The sequence below is a fragment of the Podarcis erhardii genome (genome assembly GCF_964252035.2).
Source record: "Podarcis erhardii genome assembly, chromosome: 8".
NCBI classification, from domain to species: domain Eukaryota; kingdom Metazoa; phylum Chordata; class Lepidosauria; order Squamata; family Lacertidae; genus Podarcis; species Podarcis erhardii.
In genome coordinates, this window is record NC_138499.1 from 91,264,893 (window position 1) to 91,289,455 (window position 24,563).

At 45.5% G+C, this 24,563-nt stretch overlaps 1 protein-coding gene and 1 long non-coding RNA gene across 4 annotated transcripts in view; one reads left to right on the plus strand and one right to left on the minus strand.

Annotated features, from left to right (window-relative positions):
- Positions 1–10,818: 10,818 nt before the first annotated feature.
- NKX2-2 (NK2 homeobox 2) lies at positions 10,819–23,988 on the minus strand (the record flags this gene model as incomplete). Of its 3 annotated transcripts, none has more annotated exons than XM_081872877.1 (3): positions 10,819–11,315; positions 20,777–21,085; positions 22,402–22,729. In XM_081872877.1, 3 exons carry the CDS (start codon positions 22,727–22,729, stop codon positions 11,137–11,139), a joined length of 816 nt encoding a protein of 271 aa, XP_081729003.1. In that variant the 3' UTR covers positions 10,819–11,136. The 3 variants fall into 3 exon arrangements, with proteins under 3 accessions (XP_081729003.1, XP_081729002.1, XP_081729001.1); XM_081872876.1 differs by lacking the exon at positions 10,819–11,315 and adding an exon at positions 15,039–15,705; XM_081872875.1 differs by lacking the exon at positions 10,819–11,315 and having other exon boundaries at positions 20,418–21,085; positions 22,402–23,988.
- LOC309347990 overlaps positions 23,008–24,563 on the plus strand; it is a 48,948-nt gene continuing 47,392 nt past the window's right edge. The window contains exon 1 of the long non-coding RNA XR_014159112.1: positions 23,008–23,094. This is a non-coding gene — a long non-coding RNA (uncharacterized lncRNA). The remainder of the gene's footprint in view (positions 23,095–24,563) is intronic.

The following is a 24,563-nucleotide window of genomic DNA, read 5'->3' on the forward strand; positions in this document are numbered from 1 at the left end:
CAATATGCTTGGTTATTTTATCTTTAACCATACTTTCCACCAGTTTTCCTGGGACAGACATTAAGCTAAACAGGATCAATTTTTAAAAATTGTTGTTTCATTGGCCACTTTCTAATCCTCAGGTATAGAACCTGATTTTAGGGATGTTACATATTTTTATTAGAAGATCAGGAATTTCACATTTGAGTTCTTTGAGAACTCTTAGGTGGGTGCCATCCAAACCTGGCGATTTGTCAGTTTTTATTTTCTCTATTAGGCTTAGAACTTTGTCTCTAAACACTACTATTTTTCTCAGTTCCTCAGACTCTCCACCTGCAATAATGACACTCCTGTTATACAGAGAACCCTAGCTGAGATACATATTCACCATGCTTCTCATAGTTGAGACCCATGGAATCAGGATCTACCCAGCAGCCTTTATCTGACCTACTCTGACTGCCTGGAAAAAAAATTGAAAACTAACAAATTCTGAATGAAATAAATTAACATATCCAGTTCGATTAACATATCCATTAATGAACTGTGGCATTCATTCCTTTGCAAGAAATGAAATATGTGAATGAACCACATTTGTTCCAGTTATTAATTTGTTTTAAAATGAATATGTCCTCCTAAAACCCACTACTTAAGGTGACGGCTTCACCTCATGATAAGGTTGCCCTTGCATAGCATCTAGCAGCACCTAGACAGGACGAGACGCCTGGCGTCTCCCAGCAGTTCTCCATTTTAAGCATGTGTGACCAGGGAACATGGATTAGATTTACTGTGATTTAATAGTGAAGAAGTTGTTACCTTGATTTCTGAGTTCAAGTATACAACTGATTTCTTTATTCCTACCACATTCCTGAAGCATTTACTGTTATATGAGTGTTTATTGTGTCGGCAACAAGATGGGGATGATGGGGATATATTAAGGGAAAACCCTCTTACATTTTTTTCTTTCTTTCAGTAAAATGTCAACTCTATTACTGGTGTGTCAACCCCATTACTGCAACATCATGTGTATAATCATAAACCTTTTCAGTGCAACAAACAAAACATTCACTTCAGGTCATTATAAGAAACAAGCAATAGGCAGAGGGGGAGATGCTAGGTGCCTGTCCCTATTAGCAAATTTCTTAAGTCTTCTGTTCTGCTATAGTGGCAGTGGCTGATTTGATGATGAAGAAAGAGTATGCAACAGCTGGAGTAAATTTTCTCATTCTTAGTATTTCCTTTAATTTAGATAACATATTTTTCATCTTATGATACATCAGCCCATTGACATTTATATTTCTAATATAATACTCAAATGGTAAAACACAGAGATTAACTTTGGATCAACACATTCAGTTCTTAAACCCTGAAAAAAGTAATTATCTTTTCAGCACAATGAAATGAAAATATTATCATACTAACAGTCAGCAAATGTATCATCAGAAAAATCAGGTTTAGTCACAGTCTCCAACTTACCTACTTTTAAAAGATATTTACAATATGACTCTTTCCAGAAATACAGAATTTTCCCTGCCTTCAGCTTGTGGGTTTTGACTTAATTATAATTAGCACAGAAACAAATGTTTCTAACTACAGTTCTACCTCAGGTTACAAACACTTCGGGTTACGGACTCCACTAACCCGGAAGTAGTACCTCGGGTTAAGAACTTTGCTTCAGGATGAGAACAGAAATCATGTGGTGGCAGCGGGGCGGCAGCGGGAGGCCCCATTGGCTAAAGTGGTACCTCAGGTTTTGAACGGTTTCAGGGTAAGAAAGGACCTCCGGAACAAATTAAGTTCGTAACCAGAGGTACCACTGTATTTTAAAAATCACCATAACGCTGTACTTCAGCATTTGAATTCTGAATGCATAATTTTGAATTTGCAAAGTAGAATTTTGAAAGCGATTTCCCCTTCAAATATGGAATTTCAGTGGTTTAGAATTATTAACATCTTTTTCTTGTTTTAATATTGAGATATAAAAAATGAAACCCCACGAGGTGCCACAATTACTATCGATACTAAGTACTATTGCATGCTGAGTAGCACATGCTGTCAAATATTAAATGCTGTTGCATGACAACTATCAAATTCCCTCAAGTATCACCTTTTAAATATTAAGACCAAGATTCTAAGAGAAAGATAAAATACGGTAATGAAATGAAATGCTGCTGGATATAAAATAAAGATATCAAATATTCATCTAGTCTTTTAATATCCAGGGAATATCTGTCAATATTTAGTATTTGAATTCCAACATTTGCAGAGAAGAATTCATGGGAGAAAAATAAATTCAGGTCTAACTGCTTCCTCTGCACTGGGTACAAAGTGTGTGCTTATCCTCACAAACATGTGCTTGAAACCTCATGAAGCTCAACCGGGAGGATTTGGGGCAGCACAGTAACCAAGCACTGATTCTGTGGACAGCAAATGGGCTGGTGAAGCATCCTCTTCCTTACTCTGCCTCTTCTCCAAATTGCCTCTCAGCTGAAGGAGGGTGTGTGTGTTTTGGGTGGTGGGGAGATATCCTAGGAAGTTGTGAAGTCTAGTTAAAATTACCTACATGTGCTTAGGAACTAAGCTGTATGGACTTTGAATCCAACCTTTTGGTCTACCTTGTGTGATTACTTTTCACTATCGCTGTCCCATCTACGAAACAGATCCATAGTTTTGACTGCAAAAATCTCCCACAGAAGAGACTCAAAGCCCATATTTCACTTTGAAAATCTTGATGAATTTCTGCAGGAATTCAAACACTGGTTTATTTGTGCAGGAAATAAAGGTCCTGCAATAAAGTAGTAATTTGCTGAAGTATAATGGCCAGGTCAAAGGCGATATGCCACTTCAAAATATTAAGGCCATCAGTAACCAGAGGCCTTTTAAAAATGGAATATGAAATGATCACATTCCGTGGTTAGCATGGCACAACTATTTTGGTGCTGATTTTCTGTAACTGCAGAACTGCGGGGCAGAGAAGTTGTTAAGCATTTTGAGAGCATTTTGTTGTTTGTCTTGTATTCATGTACATGGTCACAGGCATCAATTTCTTCTGTTTAGATTTCTCCAAGCTGTTGAGTCTGACTCTGTGTATTTCCCATTCAGGTTTATACTAGACTATAAAAAGCAAGCTCTGTGTTGATTTTAGGTTGATGCACAAGTGCTTTAGACCTTACTTGCAGAGTTCAAGTAGAGTTCATTTGCCCTTTCTTAAAGTCACTTTGAATAAGGAGAGCTGGTGCAGCCTTGCGATGTGCTACAAGTCAGGAGGTCTTCCATTTACATCTTATGAACTCACTAGGACCACAGGCACAGAGCCAAAAATATTTTGCTGCCTGAGGTAGAGCAGGAAATGGTGCCTATCTCCAAAGTCCAAGGTTAGTTAAGTTCTTTTGGCACCTGAAGCAGACCCCCCCCCCAGTAGGCAAAAGACAGCAATAACATACGGGGGGGGGGGGCGTACAGGGCTGGTTGCCAGGGGTGCAAAATGTAAACCCCCAGTGCTGGTTCAATACAGCTGAGTGCTTCCATCACTGTCCTCCATGCGAACCACGAAGTGTCCTCTCCAGACAATGGAACAACTCTTCTTTTCTCTGAGCCTGCGATCTTCTGGGTGATGCAGGCGCCATTTGGCAGTTGAATGTGCATGTGTACTCCATCCATTTCCCTCCCTCTCCACCCTTCACATGGTCCTGGGCGCTGGCATACCCAGACTACTACCAACCTGCTCTCCTTTTAAGCCTAACTCTGTCCAATAATAGGGCCAGCCTTCCACAAGCAAGCCGCCAGTGCTATTTTTCTATAGAAAGAGGTGCCATAACTCACTATGAACGCCTCCCTCATTTTCTTAGAATGGCAATGGTGCTCACATGAGAGGTGCTGGAACTGAGTTGCAGCTGAAAAAATCCCTGCAAGCACTATTTTTCAGACTCAGATGCTCCCAGTCTGCAATATGGGGCTAATACTTACTATCTAGACAGCAAACCTAGACAGCATCTTAAAAAGCAGAGACAACACCTTGCCAACAAAGGTCCGTATAGTTAAAGCCATGGTTTTCCCAGTAGTGATGTATGGAAGTGAGAGCTGGACCATAAAGAAGGCTGATCGCCGAAGAATTGATGCTTTGATTGAGGGCACAAGGAGAAGGGGAAGACAGAGGATGAGATGGTTGGACAGTGTTCTCGAAGCTACCAGCATGAGTTTGACCAAACTGCGGGAGGCAGTGGAAGACAGGAGTGCCTGGCGTGCTCTGGTCCAGGGGGTCATGAAGAGTCGGACACGACTAAACGACCAAACAACAACACATACTATCTTATAAAGATACTGTGAAGGATTGCAAAATAATGAATGTGAACCATTTTGAACACTTTATAACAGTTGTGGTGAGGATTTGCGGCACTTCAGGCATGCTAGAGCACTACTCCTTGACCACTGGCAGAGCAGGTTGAGGCTGATAAGCGTTGGAAGGCCTGAGTTAGCCACCCCTGCTCTAAAAGAAACCCTATAGGAGAATGTGCCGTTCCATCTTGATTTTTTAGTTAAAAGAAATGTTTTAAGCAGGGATGCAGGTGGCACTGTGGGTTAAACCACAGAACCTAGGACTTGCCGATCAGAAGGTCGGTGGTTCGAATCCCCACGATGGAGTGAGTTCCCATTGCTCTGTCCTAGCTCCTGCCAACCTAGCAGTTTGAAAGCATGTCAAAAGTGCAAGTAGATCAATAGGGACCGCTTCGGCGGGAAGGTAAACTGCATTTCCATGCGCTGCTCTGGTTCGCCAGAAACGGCTTAGTCATGCTGGCCACATGACCCGGAAGCTGTATGCCGGCTCCCTCGGCCTATAGAGCGAGATGAGCACCACAACCCCAGAGTTGGTCACGACTGGACCTAATGGTCAGGGGTCCCTTTACCTTTACCTTTAATGCTTTAAGCAAGCAGCACAAATACTTCCTCAAAAATCTTTTAGTTGTGAGAATATGCAGCGCTGGCCCAAGAAATTTGGGCAGCTGACAGTGGCTGAGCTTCACGCATGCTCCGGCACCGGGGTGTGTGTGTGGAGAGCAGGCGAGGGCGTGGCTGGAGTGCGTTGCAGGGGTGCCCAGTGCAGGGGGGGCAGCCACGGTGGCACCCCACCAGGATCGCTCTGCCAGGGCTATGCGCTCCCCCTGCACTCCTCTTCCTCTGCCAGTGGCAGCTGAGATGAACCACAAAATGTTGTCCATATCAGGGAAGAAGGGGCAAGTGAATATTTATATTTGGAATCAAATCAGCCTTATCTGACAGTTGAAGTGGGAATCAGAGGCCATCATTAGGGGGGAAGGGGCTTGCTCTGAATCATATCAGATGGGAGCTGAGCCCAGGAGACCTCGGAAGGCTGCATTGGCCATTCCCTTCCTAGAGGGAGGAGGAGACCAGCAACACCTCCTGTTCACTAAGAGGCTATGGTAGAGGGGCTGCTACCCAGGCAGCACATTCAGCCTCCAAGGAGGACATCTCAGCACTGCTGCCACTGCAGCAACAACAGGCAGTGCATTTCTTGGAGGACAGTTCTTCTGCCCCTGTTGACCCTGCTGCCTGAGACCGTTGCCTCATCTTGTCTCATGGGTGGGCCAGCCCTGCTGATTGCTCACATGGAAGGTTAAGGTTAAGAGGCAAGGAATAAGTTCAGTACCCTTAAACACCTTTGAGCAGGCATGTCCAAGTCCGTTTGGGGGGCCTAATTCGGCCCACTGGTCAGTTTAATCTGGCCCCTGTGGCAGTTTATTTCCTGGGGTAAAATCCTAAAAAAACTCAACAGCTTCAATCCTAAAAGAAGCTCAACAACTTGAATCCTAAAAAAAGGTCAACAACTTTGGTTGGCCCTTTGGTTGGCCCCCATGGCCCTACACTTCATCAAATCTGGCCCTCTCTGAAAAAAGTTTGGACACCACTGCCTTTGAGGATGGCCGACGCTTCCTGAGTCTTGCAGCAGGATGTTGAAGACTCTCTACTCACTTGAATGGATGGAACTTAAGGGGCAGGGCAGGGATAATTCACAGAGTTTTTCCTGGAATGTCACTGCCCTGCTCAATTAATAAAATGTGGCCCTATTCCTATCAAGCTACTTGTATTTTGCCTCGTTATTCCCACCTCAATCTGCAAATAAATATGTGCTCCAGAATCAACATCAACTCAAGTCCTGAAATCCTGGCCAAATAATACCTTTAACTTTGGACTGAATAAAGTTAGTGTGGAGGACAGCAGAATAATATTCAGGAAGGAGCTCCATAAATCTGACTCACCTCACGGCCCTGCCATCAATGCTGGCTGAAAGGATCATAAGCAGAACATCCCCTGCTAGCTGTAGGGCTCTGCTGGGAAGCATTGGTGAAGGTGGTCCTTCAGATACCTGGGTCTCACGTTGCTTAGAGCTTTATACAGGTTTGGAATGCTATTGGGGAACTTGGTCTAAAGCAGGCATAGCTAGCAGTCAGCTACCCCTCTGAGAGCCATGTGCCAGTGTATTCACAGATGCATAAACTAGACATAAACACTACACACAGAAATATACTCATGACACATGCACGTTAACCACACACTCGCCAGATATACAGCACACAACCACCAGACACCCAGCAAACCTACATGTATTTGCACACACACACTTGAGCCCTCCCCACACCAGTGCTGGGAATGATGCCTTAGCTACAGCAATGGCTCAGCTCTCCAAAAGGGTATGGGAGAATGTGAGCTTAACAACCAATACTAAGATGAAGGTCTACCAGGCTTGTGTGTTGAGCACACTGCTTTGTGGATGTGAGTCGTGGGCAACTTACATCCCCCAGGTGGGATGCCTCAATGCCTTCCCTATGAGCTGTGCCCACATGTGGGCATCACATGGCAGTACAGCCTCAAACAAAGAAATGCTCTCCCAAGCAAACATTCCCAGCGTGCTTGCGCTTCTGCCTCAGCAACCCTAGCTCAGTCATGTCCACAGAATGGAACATGGCAGGACTCTCAAGGATGTGCTCTACAGAGAGCTGGCTTCAGGCACTAGGCCTGTTGGCAGACCAACTCTGTGTTACAAAGATGTCTGCAAATGTGACATGAAGGCTGGCAACTTCAACCGTGCCATATGGGAGTCCCTTGCAGGCGACTGCAGAGCCTGGTTGTGTATCCACAGCAGTGACCAGGGGAGAAATGACCCCTGGGAGAAGTGCAGAGAGAAGAAATGCCATGATGTATCTGTAACAGCGAAAACGGATGCCTTCATCTGCCCCAGCTGCAATAAAACATGTCTCTCCTGTGCTGGTCTCTACAGCCACTAACGGCACTGCATCTCTGTTATGATTTGACTTTACCCCTGAAGGTGCACTCTTTCATTGTCACTCAAGACAGATAGATGCCAATATCAACAACTTTCCACTGACTCCTTTTGCTCTGAAGGAGCAAGCAGTGGGTCTTAGTCTCCTGTCTTAGTGGATTGGTGCTTAAGATAAGAGAGAAATGATTCCTCTCACTGCTCTTTAGAAAACATCTCCCTGTATTCCTCCTTTCACCTTAAGAAATAATTATAATATAGAGCAAAATAATAATAAAAGTTAATAATACTGTATTACTATTATTGCTAGCAACTAGTAACAATGAAATTTAACATTATGCCTAATATTATTAAGTGACATGATTAATTCTTGCACATTTATTAATTATAAAATATAAAATATTTTCATTATTAATCAACAATAATTGATAACCAATGAGTGTCAAATCCTTATCATTGATATTTCACTCTTCTTCCACACAGCACTTTCAATCTGCTTGCAGAATTAGATGTGAATTGCCATTTTCTATTTGAGGCCTTGAAGTCATGTCTTCCTTTTCCTGCAGAGCAGCGTCCAGCTCTCCAGAACTTTGGTTGTGTGGTTTTCCGCTTGAGTCATTGAGAAAGTTATGTGAGCCTGAGGCCCACCAAGTGTACTTCAGGCAGCTCCTGATACAGGGAAATTGAAAAAGCTGATAAATGCATTGAGGACATCTGAAAAGGAATGTTAACTTGCTGAACAACTTTGAAAAGTGCTGTCAGAATTAAACCACTTCATCAAGGAAGAGCCCAGACACTGAGATCCAGTGCCAAGGGCCTTCTGGCAGTTCCCTCACTGCAAGAAGCCAAGTCACAGGGAACCAGGCAGAGGGCCTTCTCGGTGGTGGCACCCTGTAGAACGCCCTCCCAGCAGATGTCAAAGAGAAAAACAACTACCAGACTTTTAGAAGACATCTGAAGGCAGCCCTGTTTAGGGAAGCTTTTAATGTTTGACAGACTATTGTAATTTTAATATTTTGTTGGAAGCCACCCAGAGTGGCTGGGGAAACCCAGCCAGATGAGCAGGGTACAAATAATAAATTGTTGTTGTTGTTATTGGCTTGAAGTACTAAATTAAGAAGTACAGATTCAGGAATATGCAAGGGGAAATATCTGTGACAATTAAGACCCATTCTATTCAGGAACTCATTTCACTCCTTTTGTTTTGCTATATACTGGATTAACCAGTATATAAACCCCAGCAAAAATAATAATGCAAAGTCCTACTTCTTACTGAGTGCCAATTAACCAGACAGGAAAATTTGCTATGGGAGGTGGAGTGGGGTAGTGTAACTGGTAGTGGTGGCAAAGCTGCTTCCTTCATAGACCAAGTAGAAGATTTGGAGGAAGGGATTGAGTCAGGATCATGTCCTGGAGAGAAAGCCCTTCTCTCTCTGCACTGTGGTCCCATCCTGATCATTGCTCTTCTCTTCAGCTGGTTTAGTGATACTTGGTTTGGAAATAAAGTATAAGGAAGAAGTTGCTACGTACACTGAACTATAGAAGTTTGTAAATTTGAAGAATTTGAATCCCTAAATTGTCAAAAAGCTTTCTGAATGCTGATGGCAGCTGAGCTGAACGGGGTGGGGAGGAGGAGAGGTATAAAGAAACTAAAATGAAGAAGACTGAACAAAGGCCAAACTTCATGTGATGTTAACCCAGAGGTTTGCCCTTGATTTTTCTTGCAGAAATAGCCAGTGCACCCCAGTATGAATTGGGACCCTGTTGCTATTGAGCAGCATCCAACTGGTGGTTGTGAAACCAACTCATAACATTTATTTCACACTTTAGAATACTCAAAGCAGTTCACACACATTACCTTAGTAAACCTTACTGAAACACAATAGGTTGTTGGGGTGTCACACAGTGTGTGTGTGTGTGTGTGTGTGTGAGAGAGAGAGAGAGAGAGAGAGAGAGAGAGAGAGAGAGAGAGTTAGTTAGTTAGTTAGTTCATGGTAGGTTGTTGTCCTGGTATCTGGCTCAATCTCAACCGCTGTAGAGCCTCTACTCACAACAGACCCAGGCATTGGCTAGACACCTTCATTTACTCTCCCAGTAATTGACAGAAGGCTCTCCTGTGGGAGAATCTGCAGCCAAAACCACAGATGCATGATTTCTAGAGAGCCATAAACGAGACTGTATGATGTCACAACCTCTAAACTTTTGTGGTAGGAAGGAGAACAATAGAAAACTTCATCTTCCTGTCACTGCACACTCTTCTTACCTATGATGGGATAAAGTTATCTGTGGTCTCCTCAAAGAAGCACACATCATTTTGAATTGAACTATAGACTTCTGTAACTTTTAAGGATTATTGCCAGCCTGATTTTCATCACTGTATCTCTTTGAATCCTGGCAAGTATTTTATTGTGAGTAAATCTTGTTTCTTGTTTCTTTAAACAGTCTGAGAGGGAAACATAAAAGGGAGATGATCCAAGTCTGCCAAAACATCACTGGATATCATAATTCTTCTAGGTTAAACAACCTTGTCTCTAAAAGCTTCTAAAGATAAGCTGTGCAGGGATGGGTTTTTTAATTCTGCTGAAATAGGTATTTGCATTCTTACACAAGTAAGAAGATGAAGGATAATTAATAAATAAAATATCCTCTCCTACTCATCTAAAACCATCCAACATCTGCAACCTGTAGGGTAGGTGAAGGTGACTTGATGGAAAGGAAGCCAGGACTCCTGTTCTGCAACATGGTGTGTAGCACTTTCTCTGCCTGTGTTCATCTATAAGCTGTGCCTGCCAAAACTCTCTTGCACAGCCATGGTGCTGTAGAAGAAAGTAAACAGGTCACTGAGGTCTGGAAGATACAGAACCCTTTGTCCTGCTGTGCATATGGAGATTCTGCCGTCATTCAGGCCTTTGCCTCCTGAGAGAAAATGTATTGGACTGGTTAGGGGAGGGGTGTGTGTGCAGAAATAAGGTTAGCTTGAGAGCAGTACCCTGTTTCCCAAAGATGCTCCTCTTGCTGGATTTCCTTAGAAAGACCAAGGCCAGGATTCTGCGGATAATTCATTCCCTAAATAGATTACATCTGCAGGATCATGGTATGTGAACTTGGGTGGATGACTTCTCTGTTCCTGCCATCTGGGAGGAGTGTCCACAGTTCAGGTGTGGAGATTTGTGCACAGAACAGTCCAATATTAAATTCTAGCTATTTTCAGTGAAAAGGATTTCAGGTAGTGAGGCTGGGAAATACCTTTTCTAGAGATGTTTGAAAGCTGAGCTAGAAGATCTGAAACAGCATAAGGAAGCCTCATATTTAGAGGAATCAAAAATTGCAGAATCATAAAATTGTTGGAAAGAACCCACACAGATGCCAACTCCACCTGCTGTTTATATGGGGAAATCCAGCCAGAAAGCTTTCCCTGACCATGAGAGGTGTCCTATGCTTACTCTGCATCTCTTTACCCAGCGGGGTGTCCCTGCCCCACCCCCGCCATTCAGATACAGCACAAACACTATTTCACAGTGAGCTACTGGTTGTCAATATTTTTTGTCTTCTCAGTGAGATTCTTTATTCTAAGGACCTGATTTGATGATTGCCATGTAACAATTCATTTACTAGGAATATGTGATGCAGTCACATTATGCAACATTTCAAATAAACACCTCTCTGTATGACAGATGAGTTTTCAGATGAGTATCCTTAACCTTCAGTAGGACACAATTTCTGCAGAGGGAAGGAGCAAATCACAGGAATCCATTACTCACTGCTAAGGCATTGCTCTACAAGAAAAGGGCATTAGATTTTTTTTACAACAATTTGTTTTCGCTTTTTTTCTTTAAACAAAAGAAACATACAGAATTGTCAAGTATTTAGACAATAAAAGACAAAGACCACAAATTTAAAAAACCAAGTGTGTGTTCTGTGATACTGCAGGGTAGATAAATCAGATTGGGAAAGACTTTTATTGGCAGCCAATCTTTGTCACTGCTGGAGGAGGAAGCCAGAGAATGCATTTCTTCCAATACTTGGACCGTACTCCATCTGAAAACTGGTACAGAGAGACAATGATTTGCTTATACCTGAAGCTGAATGAATAATTACAATTGTTGTTTTCCCATTTAAATGTTGAAAGAAACACATCAGATTTAAATTCAAATTAAAAATATGAATGTGAAATTCTCTATTCAGAATTCAAGATTTTGCCTATTGGCAGCCTGGGACTGTTTTGGCATTGGCAGGTGCTGGGCATGGATTTTCAAAAACTGAACAATGCCAACAACTGTAAAATGTTAAATACCATTGAATACTATCGATCATCTAATGCCAGGCACGGAATACCATCACATATAGCAAGCAAGTTTCCTCTTGCCCCCATCTGGGCATGTGACCCCTCCAAATCCCAGGCACATGCAGGAACTTCTCTGACTTTCACCACAGGGATGCTTTGATCCAATTCCAGGGTCCACCGGAGTAAAGAATGACCAAGCATGTCTGAAGGAGCCTCACAAACATTTCTGGGCTAACTTTAATGCAAGAGCCTTGTGCTTTTTGATGACAATAGACTGTTGAGCATTTGAAGTTCAGTTAGATCACTGGCCCGTCTGTTGTAATGGGTCTCAAGGTCTGAGACTTTCCAAACCCTGGCACTTGAAATCCTTTTAACCAGAGGTACCAGAAACTGAGACCCAGGGCCTTCTGGATTCAAAATATTACCTGTCCCATTCCCCACATTGAGGAAATTGGTTCTCTTCGTAGGAATGTTGACGGATGAACCGTTGGGTCACTTTTGCATGCATATCTCAGTTTTTCTCCAAATAAATTGTATCATCTCACATTTGGCTCCTCTCTGGGGAGGTTGAGCATTGACAAATCTTGCTCTCAGATGCATAGATGATAAATCCAACATTTAAGCAGCCAGTGCCTTTTCCCGCTTTGGTGAAGGGCTCTGAGGCAACTCAAGCAATCTTTGCCCACAAGAGGTCATTCAAAACCCCTGGTATACCCCTGGATAATACAACTTCATTTCACATAGGATGCCAAATGGCACAAAAATCTGTCTCGGATCAGATGCTGCACTATTTTTGATGCCCTCTTCTTATCCAATAGCGCCTCTCTGTGGTTGGTTACAGTATTACTCCCTTTCCCCCTTTCAGATCATGTTAACAGATAAAAACAAAGCCACAGGCTCATGCATCATACTTCTTGATTGAGAACAAGAGGGGAATGACATTTTTAAAAAGAGAGAAGTTAGTGTATTCTGTTGTACAAGTGGGGTGTAAGGAGACAACCTATTCCTTTATTCCTAGACCCAAGCTAAGCGGTGGTAGCACATAGAACATTCTAGGCCTTGCATGTGTATCTCAGTAACCCTTACTACAGTTTTGCAAGGTGGAGAGGCAGGCTAACATCATTATTTGAGTGTGGATCCTTATGCAATCAAAATGGGCAAAATCCACAAGGAGATCCACAAAATCAGCATACTTAGGGAAAATTCATTGTGCATGCTCAGTGGGCATGAAATGCTGGCAGTTAGAATGGTGGAGGAGGAGGAGGATGGAATGGAGTATTCGAGAAAGGGATTTATCTTGTTGGCTGGAATCCTGGACAGGATTGCTGCTATAGGGGCAACACAAAGCAAAAAGCAAAAAGAGACCAGCTTTCTATGATAATCTCTCTCTACTCAAATCAATAATTTTTGTTCTGGGGGCTTCTTTGCTTTATAAATGAGAAAGGACGTGAATTTAAAGTTAGGTAGTCTTAATGAGAGATGGAAAGGCAGTTACACCTACTCTCCCCTGACCACTTGGGAATATATTAATCACTGTTCCATCTATTAACCCTGAGTAATAACTAAATCTGTTCTTGTTCATGGGGCAGTACTCAAGCATCACCCAGAAAGTGACACACAGCCTCTTTGTAGTCTTCTGATTAAAAAGAGCTCACAGTTGTTCTCACAAAGAATGAGGAGATAGAGCGAGGTGGTAGAATTCTGGATTGCATTATTTCAGACTACAGTTGGGATGTGTGCATGCCATTTTTTATTTAAAAATCCCCCAATCCTCACATTAAAAACTCTTTGCATGCAGGAAGTTGGCACCTTAAGGAAACGGTTGTACTAAGAGTGGTTTTGTTTCAACACAGATGAGCATTGTAAAACATGACCCCCCCCTCCTGAAGCCTGAAGTGGTACATTCCAGAATCTCCCACTTCCTCAGTCTGCTGCATCATTCCGTTTAGTGGCTAGAATGGCTCTTACACATAAAATGCATGGATGGTGACTATCTGTGCTACAGAGGTACATCTGGATGTTGCCTGACAGGGATCAGATGACCCTCACTGGGTGCATCTGATTCAAACAATTATCTACATCCAGTGGCGTAGCGTGGGGGGTGCACGGGGGGCCGGCCACACCGGGTGCAACATCGGGAAGAGACTCGAGTGCTAAAATCCATGGGTTAGGGGGCACAAATTACTTGCCTTGCCCCGGGTGCTGACAACCCACCCTTCGCCACTGTCTACATCTTCATCCAAGGCCACTGTCACCACCAAGATTCTGCTGTACTCTCAACCGTGAGATTCATTTCATATGTTCAACTCTGCAAAGTCCCCTTAGAAACCTGTGACAGTTTCTGCACACTGAAGCTCACAGGCAGACTTCTGGAAATCTTTCAGGCATTGACTTTATGTGCAGGCTGGATGTGAGTTCACCACCACAAGCAAAAAATGCCTGGTTTGTGTGCTACGAAGTCTGCTGGAGATAATTGACACAACCAATTGCTCCACACTTTCATGGATTCATGCTTTTGGTAAATGGATCCTCCAAACAATTCTGGAGCATTATTTTCTCCCCAAAGTTAGCCTGTATTTTGAATGCGGTTCTACACAAGTAAGAACAGCATCTGAAAAACCCAGCTCATGTTTTCGATTATCACATTTTGAAGGAAGACACATCATCTAAAGAGCACCCACCTCCATAAGACAATTACGTCTAGAGACTTGAAGCTGCCTGACTGCACTTCACACAACCAAAATTAAAACTGACCCTTGGCATTCAATGTGAATTCCAGCTGCCTCCTCCCCAAAGCAGGCAAGTGGTCTGGTCATTCTATGTGAATAGATAGAATTTCATCACCGAGTGACGATGTTTAACTTTCCAGCCAAGCCACGTTCTGACTTAAAAGCAGCCTGGCCCTGCTTTGCCAGAGGGTCAGATAATGGACAGTGAGCTCCCCTCAAGCCATGGGCGGACTATTATGCTTGCTTGTGAATTAAAGTGAAGAACGTATTTCGTTTGCTTTGTGGCGAAGGAAGTTGACAACCCCATTGCAGCGTTTTTATTTTATTTTATTTTATTTTATTTTATTTTATTTTATTTTATTTTATTTTATTTTATTTTATTTTATTTTATTTTATTTTATTCCGGAATTGCATTGAGTGAAACAAAAAAGCAGCCGCCCTCTTATTTGATTAAGCAAATAAATAAAAAAATACTTAACTAACCAGTTGCATTGCAGATAACTTGGTTCTGCCTCCCCCTAAAGCCTGCCACCCCAAAAATAAATCCTGGCTACGCCCCTGAGCAGATAACAGATCAGAAATTGAAGATTATACTTTTGAGTCGCTGCACCATTGTTAATCCAAATAAAATAGTTGGATTCAGACATAGCACGCTTAGAAACTTCGGACACCAACTTCGGCAGTGCTGAAACAAATAAAATAACAAACTCTTTCTATCCATCCCCTGTGAACAACATTTCAGATCCTAAAAGGTACATCTATGCCGGCTCTCGATTTCCCACGGGGGTGCGGGGGGGGGGGAGAGAGTCAACTGTGCAGAAATGAAGGGCTCTAGTGACCCCTTGTGGCGAAAGCGTGTCAGTAAAAGGGAGAGACTCGTCCGGAGCCTGACGCTTGTTCCTCCCCCGCTGCTCCCCCGCCTCCTCCTCGCCCGATTGTAAGCGATTAAAGCTCGCCTAGCTAGCTTTATTAATAACAGCGTTTATAATCGAAGAAGGCCTCCAAGAGGAAGAGAGGGAGGGAGGGAAGGAGAGAAATAAAGCAATAAAACTAAATTGTTTTCTTTTGATGGGGGAGATGAGAGAGAGTTTATTTGCAGATGCTGGGATAAAGCGAGTTGATTTATCGACAGAGCAAGAGTGTCGCTCTCAGGACGCCACAAGTACATATTTCCTGAAATATTGCTCAATACAATATCTAATACACACCAACACTTCACGAGTATCTGCTGCTACATCGCTCCGCGCGCGCGCTTCTTGAGCTGGGCCCCGCGCAGGAAGTTCGGGGTGGCGGGTGGAGGCTGGAGCGGGGGGTGTCGGTAAGGTCTCCAACCTGCTGCCACCAACCGAGAGTTTGCTTTCCTCCCCTCCTTTCTGCCTTCTCCTCTCCACCTCCTCCAAGTAATCGCACGGTGATCGGTCCTTCATAAATACAATTGAGAATTGTCTTTATACTTTGTAAATATTGGATTAGCTTCTCATTGACCAGGCCTCTTGAAAAGACCCTTTTAAAAAATCCCAGGCCAGGTCTAAACTAAGCCTTACAGTCAATAGGTAATGAAAGTAGGTTATTTCCTGAGCTTAAAGGGGTTTTTCAGCTCATTATCAGGTTAGCTGATTCTCCCTAAATAGCTACTCCATTGACGGGATGCGGGAGAGAAAGCGATGAGGCGGGGGGGGGGGAGTAGAAGAAAACGGCTCAGAGAGAAGACTTAGGTAGCTGTCGGGAGAGGCTCTCCCGTGCTCAGGAACACGCGCGCGCAGAGACCTGCAGCTCCAGGAACAATCCATCAGTTTTCAAATGAACGGAACATTTTTTCATTGTCTTCTTTCTCTCTCTTCCCCCGCTGTAGTTCTTTCAAATTGCCTCCTGCTATTGTCTTCAAAAACCTATTGAGTAACAGCGACCGCTTAACCAATGAACACAAAGATTTCGCTCCGGCGTTTCTATTGAAATACCGAAAAATGTGCTTTCCTTCGAGGAGGCTGGGCTGGTGGGGCCCGATCGAGCCACGAAAACACACAGCCCCTTTTGAGGAACCGAGGAGGCGGGAAAGGGGCTTGTTTTGGTTTCGCAAACTGGCGTCCTTTGGAATGCGAGTCAATCGTTATTGCCAGTATGGCATTACTTGTTGTTCGGTACCGTGGCTTTCAGTGGGAAAGTTAAGAAAACGCTTAATCACCCCAGTTTAAGCAGTATTCGCACTCCAAAGCCTAGTCAGATTTATCAGGAAATAAGGCCTGTTGGTCTCAATGGGATTTACTTCCCAATAGATATGGTTGGATTGCCACCGTCAAACGGCGTAACTATGCGTGCTGCGTCCTGGCCGTTGGTGACTCGGAAGAAACTGACTGGCTAAGGAAGAACTGCAGGTTTGGAATAAAAGCTTATCATCAGTGATTTTTGAGAATCACACCCCGGTATACTAAGGAGGAGGGTACTAAACCAGAAACGCCCTGGCTTCCCTAGATAGATAGAAAGACAGATGTTGGAATAACATAATAAGAGGTACAACCCCAGGTGTACCGATTTTTCGCAATGGCCTGCTATATTAAGCTAAGTGCTGTGATTAAAAAGGCACGACTCAAGCACAAAATTAAGCACCTTTAAATCTTATCGATTTCCAAAGGGCAGATATAAGCCAATGCTTAACTTTCCCCGCGAAATCAGTGGGACTTATAAGCGCTTAAATTTGCCTGGATGATGTCCATCAATCATCCTCCAGAGAACTTCCTGTGGTCATTCTAGACAGCATGGGGCTGGTTCTTGATTTCTCTGGAGGAGGGCAGAGAACCACACACATATATCATCAGCCAGCAGCAGCCAGCAGCAACCGTATCCAGTTGTGATCTGAGGAGTCTCTGCATAACATCACATCTCCTCGTGAATGAGATTCCTTGTTTTCTCGGCCCAGCTCAGCGAGCTAAACAGCCAGCTAAACAGTTAGACAGGCAGCCAGAGGAACTACAATTAGGATGGAGGGGGGGGGGGATAGGGAGGCATAAAACCAACGTTTTTTTAAAAAAGTAATTTTATGGCTGAGTTTTTGTTTTAACCTCTGTGTAGATACAAGAACCTAATTGTCTGTGAAACTAGAGGCATATTTTCAGTAGACTCTAGAGAGAAAAAAGAGGCCATGTTTGCTTTCAAGAAGAGGGAGGGAAAGGGCTCTTCTTCTTCTTCGAATAGATATAGCACGGATTTTTAATTCGTCTTCCTTTCACAGACAACAATACCGGTTTTGAAAGGCGGATACAATTTGGGTTTTGTGAAGGTCCCTTTCTGCCCTCTCCCGGCCCAGCTGTCCATATGGAATACGGCATGTGCAACGTGGCTCACAATGGCACCAACTGACAGGCGGAACAAAACCCGAGGTAGTTCCCCCTGACTCGGGGATGCTCTGCTCATTCCAGATACGCCAGTTGATGAATTGCATTTAAACACACGCACACACCCACACCCCGAGAAGAACAAGGGAAAGAAGAAGAGAGAGGGAAGGGAAAGCGTTCTCCCCCCCCTCCGTCCCTTCCGTGGCTTTCTTTTCTTTCCCCCACCCCAACTTAATATGCACGCCTCTAACATCCTCAACTTCCAGCCTCCCTTATTGTGCCGTTTTGTGATGGGTACTGTATATTGTGCAAAGATAGACTACCCCAAACTCCCGCGCCACCACCGGCGTGTGAAATGGAAGGCCACTGGGGGTTAGGGCCACACAAGACTTCGCCAGCTTGATAGACTTAGTAGAGACCGGAGAGACAGCGGCTCCCCGCACTCCACACGCACGCGCGCGCGCGCACAAACACACCGCCCCTGCTCTAGATGGAAGGTTTGCTTTTCAAAAGAGGGGGAAAGAGAGCATTTCACTGGGACGGTGCGCTTGAATGTGAACCACGATAGATCTGTTCTAAATATTGGGTTTCTAGGAGTCGAGTCTGAAATCGGGGCTTGAAGCAGGCCTGCAACTGGGTGCAAGCAAGTCGGACAGAAGGAGCAGGTGAGCTCCTATAAAGACCCTCCCTAGCAGGGGGAAAGGCTCCTTCCTCCCCCCACCCCGAAAAGCAAACTCAGCTTCGAGGGACAAGCTGCCAGCCCACCGGAGGCAGTTTTGACGGCCCCAATCCCAAATGGGCTGCCCCACAGAGAAGGCTGCAGCTGGTCCACGGCCGGACTAGCAGAGAAGCCACCCCAGAAAAGGAGGCAGATTTTCTGCTTTGGCCTCAGAGTTGGCGGCGGGCCCTCGAGTGCAGCAGTCGAAGGCTGGCTCGCTCAATCCCCAGCCTGTCGGAGAGGCGAGCGAAGGCTGCAGCAGAAAGAGATCTCGGCGCCAGATAATTGTGTTTGCTTTGGATGCGGAGTTGAAACGTGGCCAGCTCTGGCGGAAGCTCCACGGGGACCGCTCTCCGTGCCCAGGGTGCCCCTTCTCTGGATCCACTTGTTTGCTGAGCTTCGGGAAAGAGCTACAGTCTCCGACATGGCGCAGCATTGACATGTGAAAGTGCTTTCGACGGGCCTGATTTCAAATCGCATTCTTCGGGCAAAGCAGACAAGCAGCCCGGATAACCTGTCGGCTAACCCTTTCAGCTTGTATCAAGCACCACCCGATCCGAATTAAGTCCCCATCTCTCTTTCTTCCTTCCGGATACGAAATGGACGTGCTCACGGTCTCCTCTTAAGAGGAAGGTCTTTGGGGGTCTTAAAACGTCTCCACCAGGCACGCTTCACCTCATTAAGCGGCTCCAAACAATTCCCACTGTCTAAAATGTCTTTCCCTGCCCAGGAGGGGAGCAGAAAAACCACACCTTAGTGAGGTTCAGATGCCCCCCAAAACAAGACCCTGAAGCAGCCCGCGGTTTCGTCTGCGTGGCCGTGTGAACATTGGCCTCCCTTGCCAAAGTCGCAAAGACCTGGCGAGAAGTCGCGGAAGGGAACCTCGCGGCGGGACTTCCAGTTTCGAAGTAACCAACCTCAACCCAGCTGAGAAAGTAAACGCTATTGAATTGCTATTAGAATCAAAAGCTTCTCATCTTGAAGGAGCACTCTTACATTTAAATGAGGCTGCGGGAGGATGGGGGGAGGGGCAGGGGGAGGCTGATTTTTCCTTTCCACCCGTCACTTTATCTCCTTATTAGTATCTCAAGTAGATAAACTTGAGCAGGCAGAAGGCAAAGAGGACAAGATTATATTCAGCTTCAGCTTGAAGAAAGTTTGGGCCGGGGGTGGGGAGGGAGGGAGGGAGGCCCGTTCCTGTCTCTGTCCTCGTCCTCAAGAGTTCTAAGACTCCGAGTCCTCCTCCGGCTACGGCGCACAAGCGCTGGGCAACCTTCGCTCGCAAGCCGCTTAGGCCTCCTCCCACAGCCCCTTCCACGGACCCACCCGCTTCCCTCTCTGCTGTGTCTTCCAGCAGGAGCCCCTTCCTCAGAGTTTGTTCCAGCGTTACTAACAAAAGAAAAAGAAAAACGAGAGAGGCTAACTTAATGTTTAACCACAACAGAAGCGTTCCGTTTAATGTGAATTTAAAACAAAACAAAACACAGCATTCTGATTAAAATTCTTATAAAAGTCTCAAAATCTCCTAGTTTTCTGTTCGGATTTGTACATGTATATTTATATGGATACTTTTTCATTCCGTATGTGTGTATACATACATATATACACACGCGCGCGCGCTCCTCCCCCCCCCCCCACGGGGTGGGAATTTCCTATCCAATCAGAAACAAACCAAAAATAAAGGCCGGCCTGAATTTATGTCAACAATCACTAAATAGGTTTACCGTTAAATAAAATAAAAGTAGAAGTGCTAATAGTGGCCAGAATTTTATACATGACCATAAATATCTCTGCATAAATGAGAAATAACGTTCTACTGTATTTTTAAATTACTCGCTCCTTGGTTAATATACAGCTGACAACAGCTTCTACGGCACACAAACATACTTTACAAAAACCACAAAAGCGTTCAGTTTTTAATCGTTTTTTATTATTTTTTTTAAAATCTGTAGTTGTAGGTAGACAGGACCACTAGCAACGGCGTATTCCCCCCCCCCCTTTGTAAACATGGCGCACAAAACGACCAAAATAATGAAAACTGACCCCCGCCCCCAAATAAGGAAACACCCTCCCCACCCCAGCCTCGGAATCTCAGTCTTGACCCGTCCACACGCGCGCGCGCGCGCACCCTCCTCCCCCAGCAGGACTGACTTGGAATCCTTCTCCTTGGAGTCTCTGTGGCTCTAGAGAGAGTTCACCAAGTCCATTGCTGGGCTTGTACCAAGTGGTGCGCTGAGGGGTACTGGGGGTTGCTGGCCGAGCTGTACTGGGCATTGTATTGCATGTGCTGGAGAGACTGGGCGCTGTAGGCTGAGAAGGGGATCCCCGCCTGGAAGGTGGCGGCAGCCAAGTCCTGTGCCTTGAGCGTGTGGCACGGCTTGCCGTCCCTGACTAAGACGGGCACGGCTACCCGGCGCGGGGAGGGGAGAGGAGTCACTTCCATACCTTTCTCGGCCCGGGCCCGCTTCATCTTGTAGCGGTGGTTCTGGAACCAGATCTTCACCTGCGTCGGGGTGAGGCGGATCAGGCTGGCCAGGTGCTCCCTCTCGGGCGCCGACAGGTACCGCTGCTGCCTGAAGCGCCTCTCCAGCTCGTAAGTCTGCGCCTTGGAGAAAAGCACCCGCCGTTTCCGTTTCTTGCCGGAGTCGCCGTTGCTCGAAGTTTCCTTGTCGTTGTCCGGAGACTCGTCCGCCGAAGGCTCCGGAGATTTGGACGCCGAGTCCTGCTGGGAGTTGCTGGATGCCAAGCCGTGCACTGAGGGGAAGCCACAAAAGAAGCAGATCAGAAGAAAGCCGGCCGGCCGGCCGGCCAGGCAGGCAGGCGAGCAGGATCGAGCAGGATCGAGCAGGATCGCAGGATGCCCCCCCTCACCCTCTTGGTGACCCGCCGGGCTCTGCTCCTTCTCAGCTTCCCAACCCGGAGAAAGGAAAGTGACGGGGGTCCTCTGCAACCCCCTCGTTTTGGGACGCCCACCCTCATCCTCAATAAGAAATGAGCCTCTGGGTCTCCAAAGGGAGGTTCACCAAGACTAAACGTACAACAAATTGCAACGGGGAAACCCCAGTTTAGTTCTGCATATATGTGACAACTAAGTCCCTAACAGCCCTTTGGATTAAGTGTGTGTTGTTGGAAACATCTCTATCTGATGCGTGTTTGTCACAGCCACACATTCTCCTTCCCCATGTGAGGTATAGGCGACTGTGCGTTTTAATCTTCTTTCCCTCTAAGAAAATTACAAACACAAATAGAAAGCATAGAGGCAAAACAAGGTGACTATATATGCCATGTTAAATCTGTTAGGAAACACAGTACAGAAATAGTAAGAGATAAGGATTTGTAGATATAGACAGACTATGGTCACCATAAAAATCTTGGCGCAATCCACAGCGGTCTTGCGTAGCTCCCAATTTGTTAATGCAGTCTTGCGCAGGAGAATATCCCGCTGGAGCCCCCCGCCCCCGCTTTTTACAATGTTTGGACTTTGGTCTCTTCCTTTAACAAACAAACAAAACGGACTTCTTCTTTCTGGGCTACGTGGATTGATTTTTAAAGGATGATTCAACAAGCCATTCTTTGATCCAGCACAGCCAATGGGACGGTTTACAAACGTCTAAAGCAAAGCCATCCAAAATTTCCCCACAAAGAATACTCTGTTGGTTAGAGAAGTAGAAAGAAGGATTCAGGGAAGCGGGAGTCTCTCTCTCTCTCTCTCTCTCTCTCTCTCTGTGTGTGTGTGTGTGTGTGTGTGTGTGAAGAAACACGGTTGGGTGGCTGGGAGAATTTTGGAAGGCACATTTTAAAATCTTTTCAGACTGGAGTTTTATTCTTTCTCAAACAAGGATTGAAAGCCATTATTTTTACTCGGTTCAGGTAATTAAAGAACCCAGATCTCCCATTTGTTCCCGTCATTTCCAAGAAGAAGTTAAAACACGCACGACACACAACAGCAAAAGGAGGAATTTGGCGAGGGGAGAGTAGCGGAGGAGAAGCCGCACGGCCTCATCCGGGCTCCTGGCGAGGGCGAGAGACTCACAAAGAGAGGGGTCCCCAGTGTAAGTTTGGCTACTTACAGGAATACTGGATGCTCTCGGTGGTGGCGAGCCAACGCGTGTAGGGATTATCGGTATTGTCGTAAAAGGGGTTCTTCAGAGGTAGCGTCTGAACAGAGTCCAAGGCGGTTGTCCCCAAAACCCCGGGCTTTTTGGGGGGTTCCGGCCCCTCCGCCTCTTCGTCGCCCCCTTCCGCGATGGATCCGTCTTCGTCATTGGTGTCTGGCAAGTCCAAGATGTCCTTTACAGAAAAGCCGGTCTTTGTGTTGGTCAGAGACATATTCCGGGCAAATCTGAGGCAGGAAACTTTGAAGGACCAGATTGTCAATCCTCTTGCTTCGCCAAACATACACCGGTTGGGGGGGGGGGAAGGTGGTGGGGGGGGAGAGAAGAAGGAAGTGGGGGGTGTTGGGTTGGAATAAAAGAGGGGACGCGGTGGCAGCGGCGGAGGAGGCGGAGGAGGGGTGGCGGTGGTGGGAGGAGGAGGGCAAAAATCAGCGGCGGTCTTTCAGCATCTAATATCTGCGCTTTTCGGGCTTGGCTGCTCAGAGCCGCGGAGCACAAGGGGGGCAACTGGCGGGGCTTCCGCAAGACTTTGTAACTCCAGGAAAAATGCCAACGTGCGTTTACTTGAGGGTCTGCTTTAAGCACAGCGCGCTGACGGTGCCTCCTCGAAAAAAACAAGCCATTGCTGAGACGGGCAGTCCATATAAGGTTGGTCTCCGCACATGAACCTGCCGAGAGGAGGGAGAGGGAGAGAGGGAGAGAGAGAGAGAGAGAGAAGGGGGGGGGGGGGAGAAATGCATTAAAAACGCAAAAGGTTGGCCACGTGTGGGCGGGTCTTAGGAGTCAAGTGGATGAAGACAGTGTTTGCAGATGTGAAATTGCGGGGTTTTTTTGGGAGGGGGGATGCGAGCCTCCACCATTGGTGCTGTAGCACATGATGAGTGGTATAACGTGTCAATTAATTACAAAGATGGGGAGGGCCTTTTCTCCACAGTATTTACATACAAAGGAGCTGCAAGTAGCCAGATATTCCACATACTTGAAAGTACATTTTAACAAATTGCCTCTGGTTTTGTTTTTTTTAACCCCCCCCCCCCAAAACCATCACTACCATCTCTAACCCGATTTTGCATTCATTTCCCATTCTCGTTGCTGACATAAAGCTCTCTCTCTCTCCCTCTCTCTCCCTCTCTCTCTCTCTCTCTTCCTTCTTTCTTTCCAAGCAAGCTAGAAAAATGACTGTTTTACAGTGGCTTGAGCTAAATCCGCCACTTTTAGAAGAAGAAAGTGCAAAGAAAAGACAGAAATGGGGAATTTATTCAAATTAGTGGTTACCTAAACAAGATGTTGTTGGGATGGCAAGAGCCCAACTTATGTAAACCTCCTAGGTCAATATTTTGGTTGAGGCTTAAGGATGAGTGCTAGAAATTAAACAGCAAGTAATTGATTCCAGTTTGCTCCGAAATCAGCTAAACTGGCAATAAAGAGGGTAATTCAGCTCCTAGATAGAGTCGAACGATTTTTTGGTGTTTTCTCTTTTTATTTGCACATGACTAATTTATTTCACTCTTCCGTTTTCTGGAGAGATTACTTGTGCGTTTAACAAGGCATACCGCTGTAAAAGCCAGAGCTAGCATTTTTTTAAAAACAAAGAAACAAAAACAAAACCAATTTTGTTTTAAACTGGATTTTTTGAGAACAACCCCCCCCCCCGCTGCAACACGCATTTCAAAGGCATTCTGTAAAAAAGGGAAACCAATGAATTTTACGTCTTTTAAAATAGCACCTAAATTCTCTCATGTATGTGCCCAGAATACGATGCTACTGCTTATTCAGAATTAAATAGCCTATCTTAGGGACACTGAAAGGACAATAAACCTTGTGGATGGGAAAATTCCCAGCATTTTCTGTCTTCACTTGAACCAAACTCCCCCCCCCCGCTGCTGACTCTCCCCTCCCCCTCCGTTCTCCCCTCCCCCCCACTTGGTTTGGTCCCCAGAGGTTCACGGCTCGTAGCCTTTTCTTGGGACTCTCCCCCCTCCCCTCCTTTTAAAGAGTGAACTCTCTGTCCCTCGCTCAACGGCTGGAGGCGGAATACAGCAGCATTGTTTATCTCCGAGGGAATCTGGGTGGGGTTGCGGGGGCGGCGGAGATGCGGACGGCAACATTTCGGGCAC